Below are 21924 nucleotides of genomic sequence, written 5' to 3'. Positions count from 1 at the left end.
TATCACATAATTCTGAAAAAAAAAAAAAAAAAAAAAAAAAAAAACACATCAGAATTGCAAGATGTTAACTCGCAATTGTGAGAAAAAAAAAGTCACAATTATCTTTTACATTTTTTATTTAGTGGTGGAAACAAGCTTCCATACACATCTGCAGAAAGTTTAAGAAAAAAAAAAAATATTACTGTACCGCAACTGCGTTTACTGTTCACAACCTGTACTGTAATTCAAATTAAACCATTTTTCCATAAACTGTCACTATACAACAAATATTATCTATTCTGCATTGCTTCACTTTTCTTATTTAGAAAATTGCCAAAAATGCTTTATATAAATGCAACTTGTCTAGAAATGTGTCTAACCCACATGCCTCTGAGAGCACTAAGAAGATTTAGAAGACAAAATTAACAAATAGTTAAGCAAATGGCCAACTTTCTGAGGAAAACAGCTTAAACAAGGCTGGTTTGCTAGTCATCAAGCTGGTAAGCCTGGCCAGGTTGGATGGCCAACCATCCAAACCAGCTTGATCTTGGCTGATTTAAGCTGGTCTCCCAACTGGTCTAATAAACTACCTTAGTCTGGTTTATTTTACTTTAACCTTTGAACAGTACAACCAATTCACAAGATCACAACAAAAACAGGGTTCAAAGTGCTGTTTGTATCATAGTATTTTACACTGAATTGAGAAAAAGGGAAAAGACAATAGGTACATGTCATTCTTTTCTTTAGATGGTCTCCCTGAGGTCATTTTTTAGTCTTAGTTGATATTCATAAACTAAGCTGAATTTCCTCATATAATTGACAAAATATGCTCCTAAAACAATGTAATGATCTGAAATGAGGTGTCATTTTTTTCATATGCACAACTGTTTCTTTCAAAGAGGAAGGGCAAAATCAAAAGGTGTATGGTTGTATTTGCTAATAATCTTATCAACTGGAATAGATGAAATAATGTACATTCATATTTTATCATGTGAAGATTGTCCTCACTTCAGTAGGTGTGGGACAGAAATGAAGAAAAAGCAGTCCTTCTGACAGTATAGTAAATGTAGATAGTGTTGTCTTGTAGAGGAAGTGTGTGATGGAAAATGAGGGAGGAGTTACAGCTCATCTCTTGCTTGCTTCATGACAAAACTGTGTAAGCTCTCTAAGTCCCGCCCTCCATTATGCTCCTCCCCCTGTTCCCCCGCCCGGAACATCAGGAGTGTCGGGTATCCGCGCACCTACAGAGAACAATGATCAATTCAATAATTCAATACATTTACATTCATTTAGATGTCCATTTCAAAATGGAGCCAAGACAACTGCTCTGCTCAAAAATGTAGTCTGCAATCTTTGGAACACAACTAAGATATTTTTGATGAAATCCAAGGGGTTTTCTTATCTTCAATAGAACGCAATGAAATTACCACATTCAAGGTCCAGAAAAGTAGTAAAAACATTGTTAAAATAGTCAATGTGACTACAGTGGTTCAACCTTAATATTATGAAGTGACGAGAATACTTTTTGTGCGCAAAAGCAAAAAAAAAAAAAAAGACGACTTCATTCAACAAATTTGTTTCTCCCGTCATTCTCCTATGCCATTTTCGTTGAAGCGCTTCCAGGTTTTACGTCAGAACGCTGACTCAGTATTGGCCGACACCTGATCACATGAGCAGCACACGTGTGATGGCAATACTGAGCCGGCGTTCGGACGTAAACACATAAGGGCTGAACTGCGTTCACTGCGTCAAATGCGTACGAGTCTGACGGTAGAGAAGAAAGTGTTGAATAAAAGTCGTTATTTATGTTTTGTTTTTGTGCACAAAAAGTATTCTCGTCACTTCATAACATTAAGGTTGAACCACTGTAGTCACGTTGAACTATTTTAACAATGTCTTTAATAAACCTTGAAATAATATGACAGAGAGCAACTTTTGTCTGGCAAACTGATCCGCTTGCATATTGTAGAGCGAGTAAGTAATGAGGTTCAGTTTTTGTTTGTTTGCTTTAATGCAATGCATGCATCCATGGCAAAAACCAGCTAAAAATTTCCGAGATCTAAATTTACAATTTTGTTTTTTGTCCCTCATAATGTTACATTACGTTAAAGGTTAGTTACAGGCCATAAGCATACGAACAACAAAAAAAGCCTCTAATTAGCTGGTTGCTTCTTCAAAAGCACTGAAACAAAATTCGATAATATAATGATTAGGAACTAGAATACAGCGAGTCTGTGTTCCTTCATGTGGCCGCTTGTGCCGTTTGCTGCAACTAAATCAAAATGCTGCAAACCATCTCAGTGATGAACTGTAATAAATCCAAACATGGATCTTGACCATATAGTTTGTGATTATGGTTGCTGAATGAATTCACTCCGTGCAACTTCTGTATGACTGACTGACAGTCTTTTTTGTTGTTTTTGTATAAACACATTAACATAATTTAGAATTATTAGAATTACTATAAGGAATTTTACTGTTTTTGCTTTTGAGAGATGACTGAGTTACTCTCAACAAAATGTAGAGAGTGTTAATGTATATGTTATAATAAATGAGGAAACTAGATGAGTAAAATAAACATGGTTGGCGCATAATTTGACATTCTGATTTGTGCTTATAGGGGAAAGTGCAATAATTCTGATAAAATGCTGAAAGAAATTGTGATTATCAGATTAACCATTATACACCATGATTCAAATATTAGACCTAAAACTACACTAAAAATGCCAGCTTTTTAGTCAACTAAAACTTGACTAAACAAAAAACAGGATAGGTTGACCAAATATAATAAAAACTAAAAAGGACATTTGACATAGGACTAAGACTAAATAAAAAAAAATAAAGACAAAATTAACACTCACTGTAAAAAAAAAAAAAAAAAAAAAAATGATTTTAATGGTAAAAGACTGTACAAATGCTACAGTGAAAAACAGTTAAAGTTTCCGTACTATATACAGTGAATAACTGTAAAAGATCTAATGGTACATTTTTTAATGAATTTTATGGATTTTAAAATACCATTAAATCTACAGTTTTTGGAAGTGAAAAACAAGTCCTTGTATAATTTACAGTGGAAAAAAAAAAAGTAAATTGACATTGCCACAATTCCCTACATGACACTATTTTCATTGAAACAACTGCTTCTTAGTTTTTCATAGTTTTTTTCTAATTAGTTATGTGCATTAGGGTTTTATGTTACATCTAATGTTATTAAATTAATGTTTATTGCATTTTTAAAATTTCATGTGTGTTTCCATGATGGTGTTTAGTGTTTGTGTGAATGACACTGTGTGCACCTTCTATATATTAGTATTGTCCTTCTCAGCTTGTGGAAGAGCTGCTTGTGATGAACTCTCATCACCACCGTGTTTGGTGGTTGTCAGTGTATTACAAAGGTACAAAACAGATATCAGTACTTCAATAGGTTGGTAAATTAACATATCAGTTCATGAAATATGTTTTTTACTATAATTTTAACAGAATTTTTTTATAATGTGTACAATAAACAGTAATGAACCATAATTATTACAATATAAACCATTAAATTATACAGTTTTGAACTGTAAAATAGACAGTAAACTAAGAGCTGTGCGTTAAAACCCAAAACGTTGCTACTGTATTTTTTACTGTAAAATTCTGCCAACCACAGCTTGCCAGTTTTTACCGTAAATTTTACAGGGATTTTCTTTTACAGTGGTAATGGAATCGAAACCTGTATAGGAAATTCCTGATAGACTGCACACAAGATTTTGAAACTGGCTAAAGAATGTCCTCATTCAAAAGATGAGCCACTAATATGAAGTTATGTCGACCCCATCCCTCAAACATCCACAATCCCTCCCCCAGCAGGCCTATAACTGTGTTCCAGACTATATGAGCGGGACTTACAGAGAATCTGTTGCAGAGTGTTCTCTCCACTGTGCAGTCCACTTTAGCAATCTTCACATCAGTCAGACCAGGAAACTCCTTTTTAGATAGATCCTCCCAGGTAGGGGCCAGGTTCTTGCAGTGACCACACCTTAAACACACGGACACATCGCGTGAGTCGCTGAACGACAAGAGGAAGATCTCAGCCAATCAGGGACAGGCGGGTCTTTTAATCACCCACTAAGGAAGTGTTAAGATGATCAGAGGAACAGATAGGGGAGGGAAGCACACTGTGTGTACATGTGTGCGTGCATGGAAATATACACGTGTCTTGTCATTGCGCGGGCTTGGCAATAGAGCTTAACAAAAATATATCAATCTTGCTAAGTCTTTTGACAACATTTGATCCATCAAAAGAAAAAAAAAGAAAAAGGTTAATTTCAATTAGAGGAACCACTCATTGAAAAACTGCAATTGTGCGGTTTTAAAATGTTATCTAGTTGCATACAATTTAATAATTAAAAGTAAAAATAAATAAAAATTGAAATACCTTTCATCCAAAACTCTAAGAATGTTTGTGTGAATGTAACTGTGTTCAGCAGTTTTAATACACAACTTTCAGCTAATTCAGAGAGAACATGGTATATAAAAAAAAATACATTCTCTAAAAGCAACTCTTGTCTATCAATATCTTGGGAGGTTTTGCTTAAGAGGATGACTTTCATTTGTAATATTACTTAGATATTTTAACTGTAAGAAACGCACTTTCTAAAGAACTCATTTTTAGGAATGTACCCATTCATCCCACTGAGTTCTGGTCCTCCAATTTAATTTGACATTCCAAGAAAGCTGGTATTTCTATAACAGTGCCAAATGTTTCACTGTTAGTGTCAATCCACTTGATCCAGCTTTGGCTTTTTTTTAGAAGCATTTCCATTGGCAAAAACTGAAAGCTGCTTCTTGTTTAAAATAGGAATCACGATTCTCTCACGATTCTAAGGAGACAACTAAATAAGATAACATGTAATTTACTAGTGGTTCTGACAAAATGGTAATTGCTGCTGTCCATTTAAAAAAAAAAAATAATTATATCGGGTTGAATGAATAACTCAACGACTCACTCATAAAGACTTCACTTGTTTCAATACTGGATGAATCAGTGTTGTCGAACAAATCTCTTGAATGATTCAATGACAAAACCATTTTTAACAGTCACTTGTCTCCACCTACTGGTGTAATGATGTAATGAAACAATTTGAAGAGTCAAGTTACATTCAAAAGATTATTTACTCGCTACTCTAGACATCTGTGCTTAAATCCAAACTATAAACTTATCAAAGTACGTCTGTGATACATTGAATGTTTGTAACAGAAATTATACTGTGTGGTTGAAAAGACTGATTGTGAAGCTGTTTCATACCTATACAGATCTGAATGCTGTGATCGAACTTGTCAAAGGTTTATTAGACATGGCCGAATCATTGTTATTTAGGAATAAGATTGCATGGGTGTTTGAATCGAGATCGCAATCTTTTAGTGATTAATCGTGCAGCTCTAATCACTTCTAAACTCTTTTGCCATATTTGCTAAATGAATTAAAACCAAAGGCTACATATGGAACATACTGAGTGTCTTTACAAGACGTACTTCACAAATACAGCATATTAGGGCTGTAACGATATGCGATATGAAACCGAAATCGCGATACGCAGGTCCACGAACCTGTATCGCGATGTGAGAAGGCAGAATCGCGACACACCCCTTCCAACTCCCAGAGTTATCCTTCCTGTCCAGATCCAATGCTACCACATTTTTAAATTACTATAATTATTAGGGGTGTAACGATTTATCGTAGATGGTGTGTCTCAATCAGCTCTCTAGTTAAGTGTTTTGGGCACACATTGAATCTTGCAAGCAGGTTTAAACGTTTCTCATGTCAGTCTCTTGCATGGTCGCGTGAGAAACGTCGTGGCTTTCTTTCACCGCAGTGCACAGCAACAGCTGTGCTCACAGAAAAGCAAAAGACGCTTGCGATGCTTTGCTTTAAGAAGTTCTGTGGGACCGTTCACATTGCGTATTTTCCGCGTGCAAGTCAGTTATTATTTTCAAATGTAGCCGCGCGGCAGGCGCGCTCATAATGGGATCAACGCGGTCGCGACGCGCATGCAATTCTCAACTTCTCAGAATGCCGCAAGCGCACCGCAGGTCGTGTGACAAGAATCAACCAATCAGCTATGGCCTTTCCGTAACAAAACATCAAAAGCTCAGCCGAACAGCTGATCATAGCTGTACATGGTGGTTTTTATATCTTATCTCCATCAATATATCTCGTAGTAAAACTAATGCAAGGGCTAGAAATCATTTATCCTTTGCAGAAACATCCTGATCCTCTTGGAGAGCTCAGTTCATGGTTGCATAGCAACGACCGACGCCACGGGAGCGCAAGCGCTTTGGAAAGAAGGAGAAGCGGTGCGGCCGCGCCTTCCACGCGTTTTTAGACGCGATATGTGAACGGCCCTATTCATAATTCTAAGTTCATGTTAACTTTAACATTTTTTTTCAGTGACAGACAGCCCTATTCAACTGTTAATTTGAATACAGAAGGTTTTTATTAAAATTTTATATTTATTTATTTTATTGAAATGTGATCTTGTATGTACAACAAGGAAAATTATTGAAATTTGTTCATGTTTTTTTAATAAATCTTGTTTGAATTTCAGTTTCATTTTGTTCAAAATATCGTGATACGTATTGTATCGTGAACTCCGTATCGAGATACGTACCGTATCGTGACCTGAGCGTATCGTTACACCCCTACAGCATATGAAGATTACTAGTGTCAATACTGATCAGGGTTATTGTCTTTAACTATAAAAAAATCTTTTTTGTTAATTGAAATGAAGCTGAAATAAAATTAGACGAAAAACTTATTTTAGTTATTTAAAACTGTTTAGTTTTAGTAAAATTACTAACTTGAAATAAACTAAAACTGAAATAAAATAAATTATACCCAAATAGAAATATTTTAAAAAGACTAATATTTATAAATATTAATAAAAACTATAATAGTCTAGAAATACTGATGCTGCTTAGGTTTTAAATCACAAACAATGACTGCTATAAATGAACTTTTTATTATTATTATTATTATTATTATTATTATTTATTTTTTTTTTTTATAATCAGCCAGCCCCCCACCTGCCACTAAACCACTGATAAATTACCAGTCGAAATGTCAAATGAGACCCTACTAACACTTACCATGGGGCATAGAACTTGATGAAGGAGAGTCCTTTGGCAACTGTCTCATCAAAGTTGCTCTCAGTCAAGACCAGAACATTAGACTGAGAGACACAAAATGAAACATGTTTTAGTGGCAGCACATTTTGTACGCATTTAACACTGCATTGTGTTCCTTGTTAACCAATGAGTTAATTACACTAATAGCACAAAATTCATGTTACGAGGCATAGTATAAACCCTAGAGAATTTCTACAGGTTATATCCTGCTGAAGTTTAAACACCTCTCACTGGCTAGTTTCCTTAATTACAACACCAGTTCTGAACACAAGAGTAAGGTCTCATCTCAAAGGCATCAGCAAGTTTTGACATTCAAGCAAATTTTACAAGCTTTTAAAATTATCCTCAATCTGAAAATAATTAAAACTATGAAACAGAGCTCTTAAGGGAAGCTCTTTAGCCATCCAACAATTCCAGCCGGCCAGAATCCCTTTATAATAGACAAGCTTAGACAGGAAAGCCAATTAACAAAACAAAATAACAGCTCTTTAAGTTCCCCGCCCACCCCGTCCCACCAACCCAAGCGCACGCACACATGCACATTTGCATCAGCAGGAGGAAATAGCTGCTCTGCCCATAATTACTACCTCGGTTTCAAGATGCAGATTTGTGTCTACGGGCCAAAGTCTGCAGCTCGCTGTTCAAACATCTGCCCGCACATACAAACGGATCGAATCTCTATGGTGCCAAGCAGGAAATCTGCAAACAAAACCAGTATTGTGTGAAAACAAAAACAGACACACACCTCTTGTTTATCAGGTTCAGCGCTGGGTGGGACTTCGTGAGCATGCTCCTTCTCAATCACAGGTTCATCTTTAGATTCAGCAGCTTTCACTTGATTATCCACAAACTCTTTAAACGAGTCCAGATCGCGTTTCCCTCTGTACTGATCGATCTGAAAACATACATCATGCATACAGCTTACTGATATTGTTTGGTGTTAACTGTAATTGCACATTTCATCATGATTTTGCAGGGCATTGCTAAGTGATATGTGATATTCTGGTCTCTAAATATGGAGTAGGTGACTAACACAAGCCCATGGGATTATTTTTAATGATAGTTTATTTGTCACCAGGTGAAAATCATAGAAATTATAGAAGTAACTGAAAATAAAAGAGAGGGGGAAAAAAAAGGAACTGTTTACGATCAGTAAGATTTTTTACTTTTTAATATGCATTAAATTAATCAAAAGCGACAGTAAAAACTACAAAAAAAAAAAAAAAAAAAAAAAAAAAAAAAAAAACACCTTAAAAAGGTAAAGTATGTACAATTTTTATGTTAAAACACATTCTCTTAACCCAGTTTATTGTTCATTGACAACTATTAGAATGCCATTTATGACACTGGACCACAAAACCAGTCATAAGTCGCACAGGTATATTTGTAGCAATAGCCAACAATACATTGTATGGGTCAAAATTATTTTTCTTTTATGCCAAAAATCATTAGGATACTAAGTAAAGATCATGTTCCATTAAAATATTTTGTACATTTCCAACCATAAATATATCACATTTATTTTTGCACCCTCAGATTCCAGATTCTCAACCAAATATTGTCCTATGGAAAGCTTATTTATTCAGTTTTCAAATGATGTATAAATCTCAATTTCAAAAAATTTACCCTTATGACTGGTTTTGTGGTCCAGGGTTACATTTATGGGTTTATCTCCCCTAAAATTTTAAACACTGAGCCCTCCAGGGACAGTAAACATTGAGAGAGGTCCTCTCAGATCGTCATTCTCTTGAGTTTGGGGTGTGGCTACTGTAGCAGGCGGAGCCAGAGAGTGTTTACCAGTGTGGGACCATGACTGACATGTTACATGGGGAAACACATTCAGTTTCAGGTACAGGAGTGCAGACCAAAATCCTTCAAAGATTAAACAGGTCATGAACATGTCAAAGCGACTGGGGCATTGCGATGAATGCATTGCTTGTACAATGGATGCTTCAATACAATATCATGCAACCATTCAGTTTATAATGTTTACTTTGTGCCCAGTGTAGAGAGCCTCACACAGTTGGTGTGTCAAGTCAAAAAAAAAAAAAAAAAAAAAAAAAAAAAAAGCGCCATGCATAACTGAGACACGACTTCCGGTAAGATGGCGGTGTGAAGTCGTGAAGTTCTCTGCTCTGGGTATTTCTTTAATTTAACTACTCAGTGACATTTTTCAACACGCCCTGAGAATATAAAGAAAGAACTTCACTAGCACAATATGCCGATGGCTAATGCTAAAAAAACCGGTTGATATCGCCGAGGATGTCGATGATTCTAAACGAGGTGCTGAGTCAATGTACTTGTGTTGTTCATTATGATCGGTTCAGTAAACTTAGTTCTGTATGTATGTAAAAATATATAGTTTTCTTATTAAATGCCCAAAACTTATTTTTGATTTAAATTTTCCATTTGGAATGTAAAAGGCATTAACAATGTTATAAAGAGAAATAGTATTTTCTCATTGCTTTTCTTGCAAGAAACTCACATTCTCAATTCGGATGTAATTAAACTCAGACAGGTGTTTCACTCGGGTTTCAATGTGAAGGGCAGGGATATTCCGTTCATTAATGAGGAGGTCATCAATGATGCCTCCAGGAGTTACGTGATTGTTACAGGTTGCCTTTATGGAAGGCAAGTGATTTCTTGTTAACATATATGCTCCGAATATATAATTGTGTGATAAAAAAATTATATAAATACTGTTCGGTTTAACTCTAATACACCACTATGTCAAACTGCATTCAGCACTCGTTAGTAAGGTCTGATCGAGTGCGAGACATCACTGCCGCTGTCAGAGCGCGATCAGACCTTACTAATGAGTGCTGAACGCAGTTGGACATAGTGGTGTTTTAGAGGTAAAAATGATATAAATACTGTTCGGTTTATCACACAAACCGATCGTTTCGTGTCTTAGGACATCAATGTGTCATCACGAGCCGCAGGGTTTAATTTGGACTTGTCTATGCAAGTTTTATTTACTCTTATAGTAGAAGTTCGTATTCACTCGCATTATTTGACTGACAGACGGCAACGGTTGGAGTTAAAAATCATCATTTGTGTTCTACTGAAGAAACAAAGTCACCTACATCTTGGATGCGCTGGGGGTAAGCAGATAAATGTCAAATTTTCATTTTTGGGTGAACTATCCCTTTAAGCTCAAGGATCTTTAATTTGCAATTAGCAGGTTGGATGAGCAGTATGCTACATCTCCTAAACCTGATCTATATAAAGAGAGACTGCGACTTCAAACTGAATATAATCTACTATCTACCTCATATGTAGAGAAAAGTTTGTTAAAAACTCGTTATACATTCTATGAATTTAGGGACAAAGCCAGTAAATTGTTGTCAATCAAATAACTTGAAAACGATCACTCACATTAGGTCCCCGTTAGGCTCACTGTTGTATTCTTTACAAGATATTAACAATAGCTTTTGTTAATTTTTTTTTTTTTTTTTTACTGCTTTATATACCTCAGAATATCCTAATGATTCAGTAATTATAGATTCCTTTTTTACAAAAGTGAATCTACCAACTATAAATGTCAATTTTAACTCTGATCTTGGCCAACTCATAATGCAAGTAGAAGTAACAAATGCCATTTCAGCAATGCAGAGTAGTAAAGCTCCAGGGCCAGATGGCTTTCCTATAGAATTTTATAAGAAATTCTCAACATTATTAGGCCCTCTTGTAGCAGTCTATAATGAATCTTTTACTAATGGAACCCTACCTCCGAAACTCACACAAGCTTCAATCTCTCTTCTTCTAAAAGATAAAAAGGACCCTACTTTTTGTGAGTCTTACAGGCCAATTTCACTCTTAAATGTTGATTTTAAAATATTAGCCAAAGTCCTTGCAATGCGTATAGAACCTGTTCTTCCAACTATAATTTCTAACGATCAAACAGGATTTATTCGTGGACGCAATCCATTTAGTAATTTGCGACGCCTTTATAAATGTAATGTACACTAACACACAAGATGATCAGGACGTTATAATTTCCCTTGACGCTGAAAAGGCGTTCGATAAGGTAGAGTGGAAATACCTCAATATAAAATAATATTTACTCTGAGTATTTTCCTTTGCATCGAGGTACCAGACATGGATGTCCGCTCTCCCCTTTGCTATTTGCAATTTCGATTGAACCTTTGGCTGCAGCACTTCATCAGTCTGGTAGCTTTAAAGGTATCATTCGGAATGGGATTGAGCATAAGATTTCATTATATGCGGATCATGTTTTGTTATATGTTTCTAACCCTGATTTACCAGTACCCCATATTAGTTCAGTCTTAGAAGAGTTTGGTAAATTCTCAGGCTATAAGCTTAACATGCATAAAAGTGAATTATTCCCAGTCAAATCATCTCTGCATAGATACTTCCCTTATCCCGTTTAGAATAGTTCATGAGGGTTTTAAATACCTAGGTGTACAAGTCGCACGATCATTTACTGATTTGTTTAAAGCTAATGTTTCCCTGCTTTTAGGTCGTTGCAAAGATGATTTTACCAAATGGTCCAGATTACCCTTGTCATTAGCAGGTCGTATTAGCCTAGTTAAAATGTCAGTCCTACCTCGCTTCCTGTATTCATTTTCAAATATTCCTATTTTTATAAGAAAGAGTAAGATTCAGAAAATCATACACTGTGTGTCTGACTTAGACCCACACAATATTCCACTGTGGGTGCAAGGGGAACAATTATGTAGTAGATTTCGTCTTCGATATGTAGTCTGTACTTTACTCCCTCTGACTGGAAACATGTATATTTCCTCTAAAAATCCAGTTGTTGCACATACTCTAAAAATTTGGTCACAATTTAGGAAGCATTTTGGTGTGCAGGCAGCCTCTATTCTGAGTTCTATAGTTTCCAACGTTTATTTCCTCCATCCTACAGTATGTGGATTCTGCATTCTTTGTTTGGGAAGAGAACAGGATCAGGCTATTGAAAGTTATGAAAAAATGATATTCTAGGCCAAGTAGACTCCTCATCTCCTTGTGCCAGGCATGATCTTATCCAATTCAAGATACTTCATAGACTTCATTTTACTAACTCAAAGTTAGCTAAGACTTATCCCAAAATTAGCTCCGCATGAAATAGGTGTTCACATTCACCCGCTACAACAGCTCACATGTTTTGGTTTTGTCCTCGGTTGGAGGAATTCTGAAAAAATTGAGACGTATAATAACATCTATGGTATTCTTATTAAGGACCCCTTAATTGCTATTTTTGGCACTAGGCCTAAGGGCATAGAACTTAGGAAAGACATAGGAACAGTTATTGCCTTTACTTCACTTTTGGCTAGGTGTTTAATCTTGTTACAGTGGAAAAGGGCTGACCCCTCAAAATACAGTAAATGGACCAATGAGGTGATGAATTACATTCAACTTGAGAAAATAAAATTTACAATTAGAGGTTTAAAATGTAAGTGGGTTATTTGACGTTTTTTGATGTTTTTGTATTGTACCGATCACTTAAGGACCATACGTTAACTTAGTCTTCTCTTTTGTTGTGCTGTATGGGTAGGAATGGGAATAGGATGTTAAGAGTTTAAAACTTGTCAACTTTTGCACCATTATTGAATTTATTGTATTTTTTTTTTTTTTTTTTCCAAACTTTCAAAAAAAAAAAAAGTATTAAAAACAAATAAATAAAAGACACTCACGGTTGCTCTAGACAGAGTGTTCGCCTAATCAATTGCTTACTCATGACATAGCAACACAACTAAAAGTATTCCTAATATGTTGGTCCTTTTATTGAAAGTAGCCAAGTAACCTGTGTGGAGACATGTCTTTACAAGCACCTGTAAGAGCTGTGATTGTGATGCTTGAGTTGGGGGAGGTACGATGCGCGAAAAGGGGCATTTGCAAAATATGATTTATTTTTGTAATTCTGTTAGGTGCCACTAGTGTTGCAGAAACTACATACTTCACCTTTAAATAAATGCTGTTCTTTTAAACTGTCTATTCAAAGAATCCTGAAGAAAAATTCCACAAAAATATTTAAGGATGAGTTCACTTTCAAATAAAAATTCTGATAATTACTCACCCCCATGTCATCCAAGATGTTCATGTCTTTCTTTCTCGAGTCGAAAAGAATTAAGGTTTTTGATGAAAACATTCCAGGATTTTTCTCCATATTGTGGACTTCAATGGCCTCCAAACGGTTGAAATTCAAAATTACAGTTTCATTGTAGCTTCAAAGCGTTCTACACAATCCCAGGTGAAAAATAATGGTCTTATCTAGAGAAACCATAACTCATTTTCTAAAAAAAAAAAATTAAAATTTTATACATTTCATCTTGAACTAGCTCTCTTCTTCTTCTCTATAAATCCGGCAGTGTAGACACTTCTAAGTGTAAATTACTGCCCTCCTCAGGTCAAAGTTTGAACTAAATTGTCATATACAATATGCTAGTGCAAGTGTATAACAATTAGTTCAAACTTTGACCTGTGGAGGGCAGTAATACACTTAGCAGTGTCTACACTGCTGGAATTCTAATAGAGAAGAAGAAGAGAGAGCTAGTTCAAGATGAGCATTTATGGTTAAAACATGAATGCAACTGAATGCAATGAAACTAATTTTGACCTTCAACTGTTTGGAGGCCATTGAAGTCCACTATATGGAGAAAAATCCTGGAATGTCATCAAAAACCTTAATTTCTTTTCGACTGAAGAGAGAAGGACATGGACATGTTGGATGACATGGGGGTGAGTAAATTATCAGGAAATTTTAATTTGAAAGTGAACTAATCCTTTAAGCAGCACAACTGTTTTCAGCATTTTTAATTAGAAAGGTTTCTTTAGCACCCAATCAGCATATTAGAATGATGTGACAGAAGACTGGAGTAATGGCTGTTGAAAATTCAGCTTTGCCATCACAGAAATAAATTACACTTTAAAATATATATAAAAAAAAGAAATCAGTTATTTTAAAAAGAAATAATTTCACTATATTACAGTTTACACAGTATTTTTGAGTAAATAAATGCAGCCTTGGTGAGCATCATGAGACTTTTCAAAAACATAAAAAAACAACCTTTTGAACAGTAATATGTCCATACACATCTTAAAAAATGAAGCCACAATAGAGGTCCTTACCTTCTCTCCATCACTGAAGAACAGCAGCGTGGGATAACCACGAACCTGATTTTCTGAACACACTTCATAATGCTGTGTGCAATCCACCTTTAGCATGCAAAAAATAAATGAATGAATGAATAAATAAATTATAAAACAGCAATTTACAAAGTAGAAAATAAAAAGAGAAACCATGATGGCCTCTCTTCACCTTGCCGATCTTGACGCTGTCTGAATGCTCAAAGCTGGTGGCGAGCTGTTCCCATGTTGGAGCCATGGCTTTGCAATGCCCACACCACGGTGCATAGAACTTCACAAAGTGAGAACCTGCAGAGGACAACAGCAGGGTTACAAACTCAAAATGTTGAGATCTGTGTCTCAAGTAGGATATCAACAAATGTTTTGCAAAAAGACAAAGAATAAATATGTTAGACTTACATTTTTTTTTTTTTTTTTTACCTTATTGGAATTGAAACTCAGCTTGATATCAGAATCACAAAAATTCAACTGATACCTCCCTCCCCCTACTCAACACTCTTGCCACCCACAACCATATGATGTTACAGAGCTATTTTTCAACTGAAATGCATAATGTATACACAGTACAGTCCTGAATGTGGAAGTATATCGACTTAAGCATTACACAAATGACTGCACATTAAATGAAGATGTAAAAGAAAAACTTTGTGAGCACCACTTTAGGTTTATGCAACAACATTTATGAATCAATCATGCAGTGTTCATTTGTTGGGCAGAGGAGAACTGGCCCCCCAACTGAGCCTGGTTTCTCCCAAGGTTTTTTTTTTTTCTCCACTCTGTCACCTGATGGAGTTTAGGTTCCTTGCCACTGTCGCCTTTGGCTTGCTTAGTTGGGAACACTTAATATTCAACAAAATTATTGATCTGACTGTACTGACACTGTTTGTAAGCGAACTGAACTGAGCTGGATGATGACATCACTGTTTTCTCCAAAGCTGCTGTATAGATAAACTAAATTAATAATGATTTTTTACAAGCTGGACAATGACACTATTTTCTTCAAGAGCTGCTGTACAGCCAAAACAAACTTTGATGCATTATTTTCTTATCACTGTAAAGCTGCTTTGAAACAATCTGTATTGTAAAAAGCGCTATATAAATAAAGGTGACTTGACTTGTGCTTCCAATATCTGAAAGTGGGGAACATAAAGAGCTCTGTCAAAGCTAGGCATCATTTCCTGCCTCTCCTCAAAACAGGAATCAGTTATTTGTTTAACAGACGGAACAAGTAGCATAAAAGGGCTGAGAAAAGGGCTGAAACTGACCAAGGCCAGACCATAATTTACCTTGACTACCAAAGTAATTGTCATAAAAAGAAAATTATGGGAACAACAGAAGCCAAATTAAAATCCTGATGATTTTTCAACGAAACTCTGGAAAACCAGGTGATATTACCTTCTAAAGCCATGTTTAAAAATTTATAAGAATTAAAACTGTATAAGAAATACTGATCATGACATGTATCATCAAAACTTATATTTTAAATGCTAAGAAAAGAAGAGAGTGACTAACCAGTTGTTTGTGATTACTGGATAACTTGAGATAAGATATATAGTGTCATAACTTTTTCATAATTTCACACTCCATCTGTGCTGGTTGTCTCGAGATAATATTGGCAGGGAAGTAGAGATCTTTGTTTGAATTCTTCACTTTCCAGGTGATGAATTTGTACCTTCACAGTCATATAGTTGTACAGTGTAGAGAATATAATAAAATATAAAAGGGACAAATAAAAAAATCCTTCTACATAATGTAATACACACATTTTTCATAATTTGAAAAAGTTGATACAATGTAGTGTTATCATGACACAAAATTATGTCATCAATTTCTCATCCTCATGTCATTCCATAAAACTTTAGTTAATCTTTGAAATACAAATTAAGGTATTATTTAATGAAACCTAAGAAGTTTCTGTCCCTCAGTGGAACGCCAAGTTAACTAAAACAATTCAAAAAGGATATTAAAAACATCATAAAATTAATCCATATGAATCAAGCGGTTTAATCCAAGTCTTTTATGATGAAAGACTTTTTTTTTCAATTGCTTTATATGATGAATAGATTTAATTTATTTTCAATTTAACTTTTATTCACATATAAACACTGATCAAATTACATGCATAGCCACATCAAACATAGTCAAAAGAAGCTCAAACATGTGGGTCACGCTCAAGAACAAACCAAATTGGTTCTTGCACATCAAGAACGCACATTTGATCTTCCGAAACAGCCTGAATAATATGGATCATTTTTATGTCTGTCAATGAATAGAAAGAATTTTCATTTTTTGAGTGACTTATCCTGTTGACTAATATAATACTGTAAGATATACCATTACAATTACTTTGTAATGCAACTGTAAGGATATATTCTTAATATATAATCTTCTTGAAAGGTGTATATACAGACTGGTTGTGGGCTACTACCTTTAGAGATGTGTGATTTGAAATTTGTGGCTGTGAGTTCATACAGGCCCTGTTTGGGTTCAGGAACTTTGGGTGGCTCGGGTTCACTCTGGGGCTCCTGGAGTGAAATGGGTACAAATAAGACAAAATTAGTGTTGTAATAGGTACACATTTTAGAATTAAGGCCCGTTCACAACAAGAAGGTAACTATAACAATAAATATTGGCGTTCACACCAGCGGACGGTATCATTCTGTTTATTCTAACCCCGAGTGGGATTCAATGTTTCTGGCATGAGAGGTGACCGCGCTAACAAGGACACTAAAGACTGCAGCCTCTAGTGTCAGTCACTAGTGTACCTATTGAGGCCAGAGGAGTGAGGTTTACTCACACAGCTCTTACTAGCTGGCTTCCGTTACACTCACCCCCATCTGGGTCATGGCACCAATGAAACCTCTCCGGTTCTACTCGCACTGCTCCAAGCAGGACTCAAACCAGCGTCTCTGGCTAACAAGGACGCTACAGACCACAGCCTTAAGCGTCAGTCACTAGTGCACCACTTGAAGCCGGGGAAGTGAGGTCTACTCACAGAGCTTTTATAAGCTGGCCTCCATTAAACGTGCACTGCAGTTAAGTCGCCAGCAGCTTTAAATAGTCAAACTCTTTAAAGCAAGATGGATTCTGATAGGCTGTCAATGTTCTTATCGTTCATCAGCTACAAAAAAATCATTCTGCAAGTGATTCCAACAAAATTGTTTCTCTGTGCCATTATCCTTATAGTTGTGGTGTGGACTTAGCTATTCTTTTATATTTAGAACGATTTTTAGAATTATATCTTTATCATTATTGTCATTGTCCTTGGTGTGAACAAGCCTTTTCTCCTTGACCAAGAACTACACAAAGTACTTTTAAAGTTGGCATGAAATTGAACTTGTGATAGTTCTTTCCTATTGTGACAAATATCCAAGTGAAATAGCTTCTCAAAAGAAAGGGAAAAAAAAAAAAAAAAAAAAAAAAAAAAAAAGTAGGGCAAAACTTGATTTTATCCATTGAGAATTAAATGAATCGTTGTCACTTGCTATAGCTGCAATCTCATGTGAGCGACAGATTGGTGGAAGGGAGAGGTTATTGTTCCATACTTGTGCCAGGTGACTTTAAAAGCCAGAATCAAAATGTGTTACAAATTTCATCAGTTTTGTGATCTTACTTCAGGTTCCTCCTGCAGGGTTTTCAGCATCCAGCTCTCTAGGGCCTGCAAGTCTCTTGGGCCCTGATACTTCACAGCATCCTGCTCAGGTTTAAACAGCTTCAGACTGTAACACAACAAAATTAGTCAGTCAATGATTAATCAAACCATATTTACCTTTTACCTGAAGCACATGACTGTCATGTGACATCTCTCTCTCTCAAACACACACAATAGTCATGTCACCTTTATTTATATAGAGTTTTATACAATGCAGATTATTTCAAAGCAGCTTAAAGCTATAAACAATGAACATTGATCAGCGATCATAAACAGAAGCTCAACTGTACTTGCTTGACACGCAAGAACAAACTTCATTGGTTCTTATGGAAGCTCAAACGTGCTGCGTAACACACGAGAACGAACCTCACTGGTTCTCACACGTCAAGTAAGCATGTTTGAGCTTCCGTTTACCAAATCTGATGTGTGTGTTGATAAATGTTTATATGTGAATAAAAGCCTAAATTAAATCTGTTCATCATATAAAGAGATAATGTCTCTTCAGAAAATTTGGACTAAACGCTCAATTCACATGGATTAGTTGTACGATCTCTTTATTAACTTTTTGAAGCGTCAAATTGGTAGTTACGTAGACGGTCAATGGAGAAACAGAAATCTCTCAGATTTCATTAAAATATCTTTATTTGTTTTCCGAAGATGAACAAAAGCCTTACGGGATTGGAAGAACATGAGGGTGAGTAAATGATGACAGAATTGAGAAATGAGAATCATAATTCAGCTGAAGTCAGCTCAGTGTTAATTCAGTGCAAAGTTCAAAGTACAGTAGACAACATCTGAGTAATTTTTACTCTCATTCTGTGGGTATAACATCTCAAAACGTGTCTTTTTTTTTTCTCGAGGACCATGATGTGTAATAACATACAGTACTAAAGGTGCAATAATGCTTACGTTGGGTATCCACGGATCCCATGTTCACTGGAGCAAAACTTAGTGTCTTTAGTGCAGTCGACTTTCACAACATACACTGGGGGATCCTCCATACTGTTATATTTCTCTGCCAGCTCATTCCATGTCCCTTGCAGCCTCTGACAGTGACCACACCTGCATAACCACAAACAAATCCAAACACTTAGCATACCATTTACTGAATTACATATTATTCCATCACATATTACAAAGGTTTCACAACGTAAGAGAGCAACGGGCCATAACTAACTAAAGTAACTTTTTAAAATCTGCTGAAGTTAAAGTTCATTGGTCAAGTAAAAGGAACTTGCCTTGTGTGTGAATCAATCTCAAGTTAAAACAAATATATTTATAATTTAAATGTACATACAATAAAGTACAATAAAATACAGAACACAGACAGAAGAACACCAAGAGAATAGAACATTATTAAAATCAAGGAAATGTTTAGTAGTACCTTCCAATTAGATGCCTATAGCCCTAATATTAAAAGCCTTATGCAACAAGCTTGTGGTAAAAATTAATTTTGGGAAGAGGAAAGCAATAGTAATAGTACTTGCTAAACACCATTAATTAAAATGAAGGACAAGCGGTTTATTGTCGTTTATAGTTTGGAATCACTGATTGTGTGTCTGTAATGTGGCTGTTCGGATTGAATACCATCAAAGGTGCTGTACATTGTAATACCATTGTACATACCTCAAAAGCATGGTAATCTTTTGTTCAGAAGAAGCCAACAACGGCATGGTATGATATTGACATGATTATTGCTCATACAGTACGGTGTACTGTGGTGGTACCATGGTAAAGTGAGGGTATAACTATGGTACTATAAATATACAATGGTACTAAAATGCAAGCATCATAGAATTTATATACTCCAAAGTACTTCAAAGAATTCAACAGCACTACCATACATGATCAAAACAAAAATGTATTTTTTGATGTTTTCTGAGAGGCATGGCCTTGTATTTGTGTTAGTGAAATTGAAAAAACAAAAAAAGAACTAAAAACAACAACATGCTATTACCATAATACCATCCAAAAATGAACCCTAGTATTACCAATGCACATTTTTAAAACACTATAGTACATTTTTTGTAAGAGGATGAGGAAGTGATGTCTGATGTCATGGCTGTTCATGCTCTGCCACGTACACTAAAACTTTGCAGGAATTTAAACTTTTCACCAAAGTCCATTATCATCATCATTATCATCACTCTATATCAAAAAGCTGTGCATTGTGTTTTTATATCAACTAGAATTAAAACCTTTACATCCACTTCATTCATTCATTTTTCTTTTTTTTTTTTCAATTTACATGAGTGAAGATTAAAGTGGCTAATGGACTTAGTCACTTCAAACAACCCAGCAATTCAACCCAGAACTAACACAACGACGCTGACCTCAATACATTTATCACTTTATGTATATCTTAATATAATGAAAATGTTTGTTGAAGGTGTTCAGTTTTACCAGGGCGCGTAGAACATGACGAAGTGTGGAGCAGTAGAGACGGCATCATTAAACATCTCCACCGTGTATGTGTGTTTGGCGTGCTCATCCTCTTCTGTGTCATTATCACAGCTTATCCAACTGCATAACAACGCCAAATAAATAAAACTCGTTAAAAACGGCGTCATGTTCATAACTGAGCAGGCCTGTGAAAATGAACCGGAGCTGTGAGTTTAAATCAGTGTGTGAGTGAGTGTGCCACTAGCAGACAAAGCTGATCTGTATAACATCCTAACAAACGTCAGCAGGTGTGTGTTGACGAGCCGTATGATGTGTAGATTTGAGGACTGCGCAGGCGCTCTTATCGACGCTGCGCATCCGGGACACTGGTGTACGGAGGCTCATAAGAGCCATGCGGTTTTTTTACTGTTATTTCGAGATCAAGAAACTTTTTATGACTTAAGAAAAATCAGTGTTACATCAGTGTCCTTATTCACTATAGTGTTCTATTTTGGTACTTGAAAATATTATCTTATACTGAAAACAGTACAGAAAACAGTAAATTCACAATAAGAAACGTCTTTTCTAACGTTCAGAGTAAATTGAAGTTTAGAATTGAACTAATCATCTTCGATGTAGTTTTTGCAGGGCATACAGAGGGAACAGACACAAAAATATTAAGCAGAACAATGGTGATTATAATACGAAATATTTTTTTTTTTACATTGATATATATATATATATATATATATATATATATATATATATATATATATATATATATATATATATATATATATATATATTTCTTGAGCAGCAAATCAGCATATTAGAATTTCTGAATGATCACTTGACACTGAATGACTGATGCTGAAAATTCAGCTTTGTCATTAGAATAATAAATTTAATATTATTTTATATATTTTTAATATATTAACATTAAAATATATTTATAATATCTTATATAATAAAATACAAAAATAGCTATTTTTTGACTGTAAAAAAATACTGTTTTACTGTAGCCTATTGTTTTGCATTTTAACTATTGTTTCTTAAAAGCCAACTACATTTTTTTTTTTTTTTTTTTACTATATTCAGGGGCAGAAGGTGTATTTGGAAACTTGTTTGGAAACAGTCAGTATTTTATTTTGTGCCACTAGTTTGAATGTGTGTCTTTGCTGCTTCTGGAGCTGCTCACATTGTTCAGAGTTCTCCCTCAGTAGGTTTGAGCTCACCGTTGTGACATCATAGTGGAGATTCCGTTCTGGCAGCTCTAACTGCAGCTCTGACTCTGGTCTGCTGTTGGTGTGTTAGGAGTGAACAGATCGAAAGACTTTCAAGACTTTCTGCAGATATTGACGATAAATATTGAATTCGCTTGCAGCATTCAGTGTCCATTAATGGCGCTGTTTAGCAGTGTTTTTAGACAACTGTTTGAGCGTTTCGCTCACTTCTTGCGCAGAAGGGAGACACAGCCATGTGCTGCGCAAGAATTAGCGGCAGTAGAGAAACTTCCACAGGAGTGTGAGGCCTTCGAATTCGCTGCCAATGACAGGAAAAGCAGGAAGAGAAGGCGCAAGGTACCTGAGAAGTGCCAGCTTGGAGAGAGAGAGGAGGAAAGAGAGTTGAAG

The 21924-nt window shown here is 35.6% G+C and overlaps 1 protein-coding gene across 1 annotated transcript; it reads right to left on the bottom strand.

Annotated features, from left to right (window-relative positions):
* Positions 1-553: 553 nt before the first annotated feature.
* Positions 554-20617, bottom strand: txndc5 (thioredoxin domain containing 5). The gene is made up of 10 exons (XM_048174627.1): positions 20315-20617; positions 18821-18973; positions 17873-17978; positions 16688-16784; positions 14432-14547; positions 14242-14328; positions 7892-8041; positions 7108-7190; positions 3868-3997; positions 554-1220 (listed from the first exon to the last, which is right to left on the bottom strand). The coding sequence occupies exons 1-10, from the start codon at positions 20485-20487 to the stop codon at positions 1098-1100; spliced, it is 1218 nt and encodes a 405-aa protein (XP_048030584.1). The 5' UTR covers positions 20488-20617; the 3' UTR covers positions 554-1097.
* Positions 20618-21924: the final 1307 nt, after the last annotated feature.

This window comes from Megalobrama amblycephala, linkage group LG22, assembly GCF_018812025.1.
Source record: "Megalobrama amblycephala isolate DHTTF-2021 linkage group LG22, ASM1881202v1, whole genome shotgun sequence".
Lineage (NCBI taxonomy): Eukaryota > Metazoa > Chordata > Actinopteri > Cypriniformes > Xenocyprididae > Megalobrama > Megalobrama amblycephala.
This window is presented reverse-complemented; position numbering and strand designations above follow the sequence as displayed.

Bases quoted from the DNA above. Each gene is read 5' to 3' on its own strand.
- txndc5 (XM_048174627.1), bottom strand. From the start codon at position 20,487: ATGAACATGACGCCGTTTTTAACGAGTTTTATTTATTTGGCGTTGTTA. The intron at 14,329-14,431 runs GTGAAGAGAGGC...TGCATGCTAAAG, and splicing joins ACAGCGTCAAGATCGGCAAG to GTGGATTGCACACAGCATTA. The intron at 8,042-14,241 runs GTAAGGACCTCT...GTATGTTTTCAG, and splicing joins TCTTCAGTGATGGAGAGAAG to ATCGATCAGTACAGAGGGAA.